The following is an 8,493-nucleotide window of genomic DNA, read 5'->3' on the forward strand; positions in this document are numbered from 1 at the left end:
AATAAGAATGAAAATCAAGAAACCTGAATTCCAATCTAGTCAAATCTATAATAAGTCATCTGATATAAACAAGCATTTAAGTATTTTATCTCTCCATGGCTCTTTTTTAACATGGATGAAATTATATATATATATATATATATATATATATATATATTTTTTTTTTTGAGACGGAGTTTCGCTCATTACCCAGGCTGGAGTGCAATGGCGCAGTCTCGGCTCACCGCAACCTCCGCCTCCTGGGTTCAAGCAATTCTCCTGCCTCAGCCTCCTGAGTAGCTGGGATTACAGGCACGTGCCACCATGCCCAGCTAATTTTTTGTATTTTTAGTAGAGACGGGGTTTCACCATGTCGACCAGGATGGTCTCGATCTCTTGACTTCGTGATCCACCCGCCTCGGCCTCCCAAAGTGCTGGGATTACAGGCGTGAGCCACCGCGCCCGGCGAAATTATATATTTTAATTGTTTACTTTTGGGGGGAGGGGGCTGTATCTCTTCTTCTCAGGCTACAAACTGCATCAAAACAGGGCTTTATCTACTTTGTTCACTACTGTGGCCCCACTGCTTAGAACAGTGACAGGTATAAGGCAGAGATTCAGCAAACAATTGTTGGGTTAATGAAATGAAGTGCAAGATATATTTCTCCATATTTTGTTTGTTTGTTTGTGTGTGTTCGTGTGCATTTAAAGCCTTTAAAATCTGCTCTCAGGTCATTTGGAGAAAATTAATAGAAGAGACCCAAGGCAAATGGCTTTGCCTTTTTTTTTTTTAAAGAGAGCTCAACTTTAAAAAGCATGAGGGAAGGCTCATTTAATCTCAAAGCGAATAATTATATACTGCGGAGTGGAGCATAGTACCCAAATGGATTTTTTATTAATGCTATTATAATAAATCCTAATGACACACAACTCTGACACATGGTTCTTTTTAATAATAGAAAATAGGGGAGGCCCAGCTTTTGCACTGTTTTTGTGTATATCCGCTACTCTCCCGGACATCTTCCTGGGTTCCTTGTTTCTCAGCCAATATACAGTGTAGATGAGGAAAGAAACTGCAGGTCAAGGGTCGTGCCTCTGGCTCTGATTATGATACCTCATTCACTTCTTTCCCCTAGGCCCCAATTTCTTCATTTTACGTGTTAGAGTGCATTTGTTTTGTGTTTGAGACAGAGTCTCACTCTGTCACCCAGGTTGGGGTGCAGTGGGGCAGTGGGGTGATCTTGGCTCACTGCCACTTCCGCCTCCCGAGTTCAAGGGATTCTCCTGCCTCAGCCTCCCGAGTAGTAGCTGGGATTGCAGGTGCCCGTCACCATGACAGGCTAAATTTTGTATTTTTGATAGAGATGGGTTTTTGCCATGTTGGCCAGGCTGCTCTCGAACTCCTGACCCCAAGTGATCCACCTGCCTTGGCCTCCCAAAGTGCTGAGATTACAGGCGTGAGCCTCCATCCACACCCAGCCGGTTTTCTTTAATTGCAATTAAGTGAAATGTATTATATCCCTTTTAGAGGTAAAGAAGTTACGGCTCAGATAGATTGAGTGATCTGCTGGAAGATCACCAGTTAATATTAGAGCCAAGTTTGGGACTCCAGGTTCGGATTTCTTTCCACCGCAACCATGAGACGCTCACATCTCCCGAGTCCCCAGTCCCTTTCCTCTCAATGTCGTCTCATTGAGAGGGCAGGGATTTACTGTGGTTTGCTCCCAGCGTCTAACGCTCTCTCTGCCTGGCACACGGACAAGAGTTTTGTCTGTTTTGAGCGGGCACTCAATATATATTTATTGAGTTCAGAGGCGCCACAATTTACCCTGTGACTTTGAGTAAGGCGCTGTTCCTCTGTGGATTTCATGTCTATGCTCTGCTCGGCCGTCTCTACCCCGCACCTCCTTCGCTCCTCCGGCCGAGAGGCGGCGCTGTGGCGCTGCACCCCGCCCAGCGGACAGCGGTGCCCTTCTTGGCCCGGCCGCGCCTTCGCCAGGCCGAGCGCCAGGAACCGGAAGTGCTAACACCTCGGAGGCCGAGGCCGCCGCTGCTGCCGCCGCGGCCGTACCTGGGTGCCGCGTTCGCCGCCCGGGTTACCCCCGGCCGTGCCGCCGAGGAAGCCGCTGCAGCCCGCACCGGAGTGGAAGCCGCGCAGCATGAGGCGGCGCAGGCCCGCCCCGTAGCGCGCGTCAGGACGGTCCGGGCGGGGCCGGGGGGGAAGGTGCAGTATCCGCCCCGCTCTCCTCCCCCTGCGCCGGCGAGGCCGGGGCCGCCGCTCCCCGGGCCTTCTCCGCCTCCGAGGGACTGCCCGCTGGGCGGTTGGCCCGTGGCGCCGCCCTGCGCGGGGCCGCCCTGCGCGGGGCAGAGCCGGTGGCGGGGCCCCGCTGGCCGGAAGGGGAAGCTGAAGCTCAGATTCCGAGTCAGCCGCCGTTCGCGGGGCGCCCCCCGAGCCCCGGGCGCCGGCCTCGGGCCGTCCCCGTCCGTTGCCTGAATCGAGCCCCGCTGGGGCTGGGAGGCCGGGTGTTGTCAGCGCTTTCGGCCGAGGAAGCGGAAGCGCACGGAGGCGAAGGGATCTGCCCCAGTCCGACTGGGCCGATGGGGTTCGCGCTCAGATTGCCTGGTTTCCCAGCTGGCGGTCTTTCTTCCCTCCCCTCTCTTGCTGGGTTGATCCCCTCCCTGCTCACCGCCCGCTCCCGTTCCGTTCCACCCACTCGCAGGAGGACGCCTTCCTTTCCTGCCACACCTCATCTCACGTGCCTGTGAGATCGGCATCTCCCCCTCGACATCCTCTGCTGCGCCTCTCCTCTTCCTCGTTCATGGCTTTTGAAGACCTGGGCCCCTCTGTGCTAGCAAACCTCTCAGCTGGGTGCGAACCATAAAGAGTCAGGTAGCTTCAGGTGTTTAAGCGGACGACTGTTTGGCCCTCGAGTTAAAAATTAAGAAATTTCACTTGAATGGGGACAAACCCAAGAGACCTAAAGCTATTTTCCGAGTCAACGTGCTCTATTTCTGAGTAAGAGGCTTAGTGATATGAGAAGGTGTCTTGACATCTTAGTTTTATTGTTGCTGTGCTTCCATAACCTCGCTGTTTTTCCTACACTTGTCCCTTAGCTTTTCCCATCCCATCCCTCCATCACCTCCTTGGGTTATGGGGGCCCAAAATTAAAACTGGTAAAATAACATATAATAGCAGACCTTCCTTCTTTTTTTAATCTAAGCCAGAACTTCAACAAGTTTAATGCAGTTTTTCCATAAAAGTTACCTGTTTCAGTTATTCTCGGAGTAATGCATCAAGGAAAAAGGCAAAAACGGAATGCACTTAAGATGAATAGAAAATTCTTTATCTCGCGAAAAATCTTAAATTATTGAATTCGAGTTAATTTCCCTTTCTGCAAAAATGGCCTGTGATTCTTATTGGCTATCCTACTGAGTTGATTCTGTCTCCAACCAGCTTTTTATGACATTATTGCATAAAAGGAACAGGAATAGGCACATAAAAATAAATTATCTGCCATTTTTGATGATTTGCAATAGTCACTCAGCAACTTCACATCTGTATGCCTTTTATAACTTTTTAAAACCTTTCCATGATTTTTCTTTTAATGTATGTCTAGACACCAAGATTTACCATCTGAGGATATTCTTTTGACTATATTGGGCTACACATCGCTGAAATAATATAATTATTAAATTTTGATAACATAAAATGCAGATACAAAATAATTTAGGCGTTATATGTTGTCCCAAAAAGTGGTATTTCGGTGTCAGTTTTTACTGTTTTGGGGCTTCTGTTTTTGGCCACATGTGGTCCATCTTAATGATCAAAATCTTATTTCATTATCGTGGTGAGCAGGATTGGATGGTGAGAAAAGGAAAGATTCCTATGAGAAGAGCAGGATGAGCAGAGGGATTCTATGCTTGAAGTTGAGTCACTTGAAAAAGATCTCTTTGAATGTGGAAGAGATCTGAGCAGATGAAAATAAAATCAGGTAGGCACCAGGGAAGCTACCTAAGTGACGAGGTAGGTGGGGCAGGGAAATGCATGCATTGTGCTGAGAAGGTACACTGACCCTGTTCTTCTTTTTGACAAAATTCAGGTCACCTATTTTGAGAATGTATTTGTATATAATAAGAAATTAAGTCACTTACCAAACATCTTCACAAATTACTAATATAATAATCAGGTCTATCCTAGAAAATGCAGGATGTACATTTGCTGCGAACATACGGAATAGCAGAGTATCATTTGAACTGTACTGTGTTTGTACGTGTACACATGTGTGCATGTGCATAGAGAGGGTGTCCAGGGATCAGTACGATTCAGGACTACCAGGCAATTTAAATGTAAGCTAATGTACCTTTTACATAGGAAAAGGTACGAAGTGATTGTATAACTGAAGAAGCTGGGCATGGCCAGGCGAGGTGACACATGCCTATGATCCCAGCACTTTATGGTTGGGGCAGGAAGATTGCTTGAGCCCAGGAGTTCAAGACCAGCCTGGGCAACATAGTGAGACCCCCCCCCCACCCTGTCTAAAGTTTTTAAAAAGTAGCTGGGTATGGTGATGCATTCCTGTGGTCCTAGCTGCTCGGAAGGCTGAGGCCTGAGGATCCCCTGACTCCAGGAGTTCAAGGCTGTGCCACTACACCGCAACTTCGGCAACAGTGAGACTTGTCTAAAAACAGTAAATAAACTGGACACTCAGGCTTGGGAGGAGGTCTTTCTGTAGTGCTTCCCTGTTCTGTTCCTTAGCCGTAATCTTTCAAGCATAGTTTGGAGATGAACTTCCAAACACAACACTAAAGTAGTTAAGGAAAATAAGCCTAATTTGTATAGGTTCTTCTCACATTTGTCCCTCAGTCTATTATCTATAAAACTGGGTCTGTTGACATTTGGTAGGAGGTAGACCTCCACTAGGTTTTAGTTGGGCAGATAAACATATTACAGTATATAACCCCAGAGTCATATACTGTCAGTAAATATCAGTATGCTGAATACCCGTTGAGCCAAATGACTTTTATTTTCTCTGCCAAGCTGTTTTGGTTTTAGTCATTCAAAGTGAATGCTCACTTGTCATAACGTTAAAAGTATACCTGATTTAACTTTCTAATAGGTTTTCTGACCTCTTTGGTACTGTTATGTTGAAAATGGTAACATAGGTAGCTTTAGCATGAAAAAACGCAAAAGCTGCACACACAGGTCATTCAGTTCTTTGGCATGCCGGTAACGTGTGCTTAATGGACTAATTCATAATCCATACCTGATAACTTTTAGTTATGTTAACCTTCAAATTTGGGATTTTAAAAAGATATATTAAATGAACACCCATATATTGATGATTATTATAGAAGTAGTTAATGATTATGTTAAATTTTGTTACATAAATGCAATTTAGTTTATCTCCCAAGTCCACATGTCTTTGACATTTCTTAGTTCAAAAAGAACAAATTGCCCAGAATTTTTATGTCCTCCTTTTTGGCAGTGTCATGAATAATATATGTCAGAATTCACACTGGTTTGTGATAACACTTTTTGTTATTTGATACTTTGCTCATGTTAAATGTTGGAAAAGATAAAGGAGAAATGCAACTTCTGGATTTGTGAAATGAGGATAAACTAACAGATGAGATATTAAACACTATTTAGGGGTTGAACCAGTAGATGTCAGTTTATACTTTTATCAAAATACTGTTGGTACAAATATTAAATGCTTTCTGTATCAACTGCTTCAGCTAATTAAAGCCACTTTAAGATAGTATATTTTTTTGTCATTTCATCAGTTTATGTTGTATGATTGGTAAGAATAGTGACATAAGTTTCCTTAAAATAATAAAGTCACTACAAGTGATCATGATAGTGATGTCTAGGCAAAAGCAGAAGACTCAAAAATCTACCAGCCAGTTAAGTGTTTTGTTTGGCATTCTGCTTAAAAGGAAACAATATATTATCTTGGTAAGTAGGAAGGTTATTACATGCACATTGTTTTTGACAATTTTATTACTGTTCTCATTTGCTGTGGTTGTCTGTTATCCGAAAAAAATCTACACTTACCAAATGTGTTACTTTTTAAAATGCAAAACACTTAGTTTCCTTGGCACAGTTACCTTCACTATTGACATGCTCTTGGGGTGGAGCGTAGCAGCCAACTGGCAAGTGGCCTGTTTCCTTCCAGTGTGGGAAAGAAAAGGGAGTTTTGGCAAGAGATACCTAAGGAGAGCCTTTTATAAAAGTTACCACAGGGATTTATAGGCACTGTGAAGTAACATGATCTCAAATTTTTTTTTTTTTAATTTCATTTTTAAACAACACAGAAGGGAGAGCTATTGCTTTTCTTACTGGGTTTCATTGCAGCTGTGCTAAAAAGGATTTTTTTCTTGCCCTCCCCACCCCTCCTCGTTCTTTGACCCTATCAGAGAATCATTCTGATAATAAAAGACAGACCTATGAACAGCTTAGTGTGCCTTGTTTTTCTAGGAAAATGCAACATGGCAGCAGCAATGGAAACAGAACAGCTGGGTGTTGAGGTATTTGAAACTGCAGACTGTGAGGAGAATGTTGAATCACAGGATCGGCCTAAATTGGAGCCGTTTTATGTTGAGCGGTATTCCTGGAGTCAGCTTAAAAAGCTGCTTGCTGATACCAGAAAATATCATGGCTACATGATGGCTAAGGCACCACATGATTTCATGTTTGTGAAGAGGAATGATCCAGACGGGCCTCATTCAGACAGAATCTATTACCTTGGTGAGTACAAAGTGATAGTTTCTGAGAGAAAATGCTCTTTTAAGTCAAACTTAAAAGTCTAGATACAATTGGCACTCAAATTTTGATGAATAAGTAAATGATTAGTGACTTTTGGTTCCATTAAAGAAAAAAAAACTTAAAACTTAATTTGAAGAATTTGGTTTTGTTTTATGCCATTAACTTTATTGGGTAACAAATAATGAATTGACCATGATCATTTTTCAGAGTCAAAGATTACAGAAATTGCTTCTTCCTAAAGCTAGCTTGAAATGCATCGCCCCCGCTTTTTTTTTTTTTTTTTTTTTTTTTTTTTTTTTGAGACAGAGTCTTGCTCTGTTGCCCGGGCGGGAATGCAGTGGCATGATCTCTGCTGACTGCAACCTCCGCCTCCCGGGTTCAAGCGATTCTTCTGCCTCAGTCTCCTGAGTAGCTGAGATTACAGGCATCTGCTACCATGACCAGCTAATTTTTGTATTTTTAGTAGAGATGGGGTTTCACCATGTTGGTCAGGCTGGTCTCGAACTCCTGACCTTGTGATCTGCCCACCTTGGCCTCCCAAATGCTGGGATTACAGGCTTGAACCACTGAGCTCTATCTGAAACGCCTTTCTTTAGATGCTCTAATTAGGAAAACAAAAAATAAAACTATGTTTGTTCCCACTCAACAGCTGCCACTTTTTTTTTTAAATCCAAGGCTGGTTTTGGTCTTCTCTTCTTGAGTCCATTCACTCCAGATTTAAGGTCTGCCTAAATTAAATATGTTAACCTACTGATTTACTTTTTGTTTATTAAATTTTTAAAGGTAGGGTCCCTCCCCTCCTCCAAAATTTTTCCAGTGTAAGTTTTATTTGTTTATATGAATGTGTGCATATATATATTTTTTATTTATTTGTGTATGTGGTAAGTGTATATGCGTATAGAGATATTAAAGATACTGTCTGCATGAGTTCATGTCATCACAGATTTTTTTTTTTTTTTTTTTTTTTCCCTTCTTCTTCTTTTTTTTTTTTTTTTGAGACAGTCTCGCTGTGTCATCCAGGTTGGAGTGCAGTGGCACACTAATGGCTCACTGCAGCCTTGACCTCTCAGGCTCTAACAATTTTCCCACCCTAGCTTCCCTAATAGCTAGGACTATATGTATATGCCACCACTGCCAGCTAATTTTTTGTATTTTTTTGTGGAGATGGAGTTTTGCCATGTTGCTCAGGCTGGGATTCATTTTTTTTAATAACTTCAGAATATTCCACTATGTGATTAATTGTGCCAGATTTTACTTAACCAGACCTCTGATAATGGTCAAAGGCTACCACAACCAGCTAATTTTTTCAGTTTTTTTTTGTAGAGACAGAGTTTTGCCATGTTGCTCAGCCTGGGATTCATTCTTTTTTAACAACTGAGGATATTCCATTATATAATTGTGCCTTTTTTTTTTTTAAGACGGAGTCTTGCCCTGTCGCCCAGGCCGGAGTGCAGTAGTGCGATCTCAGCTCACTACAACCTCCGCTTCCTGGGTTCAAGCGATTCTCCTGCTTCAGCCTCCCGAGTAGCTGGGACTATAGGCGCGTGCCACCATGCCTGGCTAATTTTTTTTTGTAGAGATGGGGTTTCACTGTGTTAGCCAGGATGGTCTCAATCTCCTGACCTTGTGATCTGCCTGCCTCGGCCTCCCAAAGGGTTGGGATTACAGGTGTGAGCCACCGTCCCAGCCAATTGTGCCAGACCTCTAGTAATGATGTTTAGCTTTTTCTTTTTTTTTTTTTTTTTTTT

The 8,493-nt window shown here is 43.4% G+C and overlaps 1 protein-coding gene across 16 annotated transcripts in view; it reads left to right on the top strand.

Moving 5' to 3' along the window:
• Positions 1–1,976: 1,976 nt before the first annotated feature.
• DPP8 (dipeptidyl peptidase 8) overlaps positions 1,977–8,493 on the top strand; it is a 74,352-nt gene continuing 67,835 nt past the window's right edge. For 10 of the 16 annotated variants that reach the window (XR_005197496.1, XR_001820225.2, XM_017513025.2 and 7 more), the window contains exons 1-2: positions 2,929–3,971; positions 6,458–6,727. Coding sequence is in view for 14 of the 16 variants with exons in the window: in XM_017513025.2 (XP_017368514.1) it covers positions 3,935–3,971; positions 6,458–6,727 (307 nt within the window). In the remaining 2 variants the exon portion in view is untranslated. Of the gene's footprint in view, positions 2,204–2,392; positions 3,972–6,457; positions 6,728–8,493 lie in introns of those variants that run through there. The other 6 variants (XM_017513019.2, XM_037732942.1, XM_017513028.2 and 3 more) reach the window with 4 other exon arrangements.

The sequence above is a fragment of the Cebus imitator genome, unplaced genomic scaffold, assembly GCF_001604975.1.
Source record: "Cebus imitator isolate Cc_AM_T3 unplaced genomic scaffold, Cebus_imitator-1.0 Scaffold485, whole genome shotgun sequence".
Taxonomy (NCBI): domain Eukaryota; kingdom Metazoa; phylum Chordata; class Mammalia; order Primates; family Cebidae; genus Cebus; species Cebus imitator.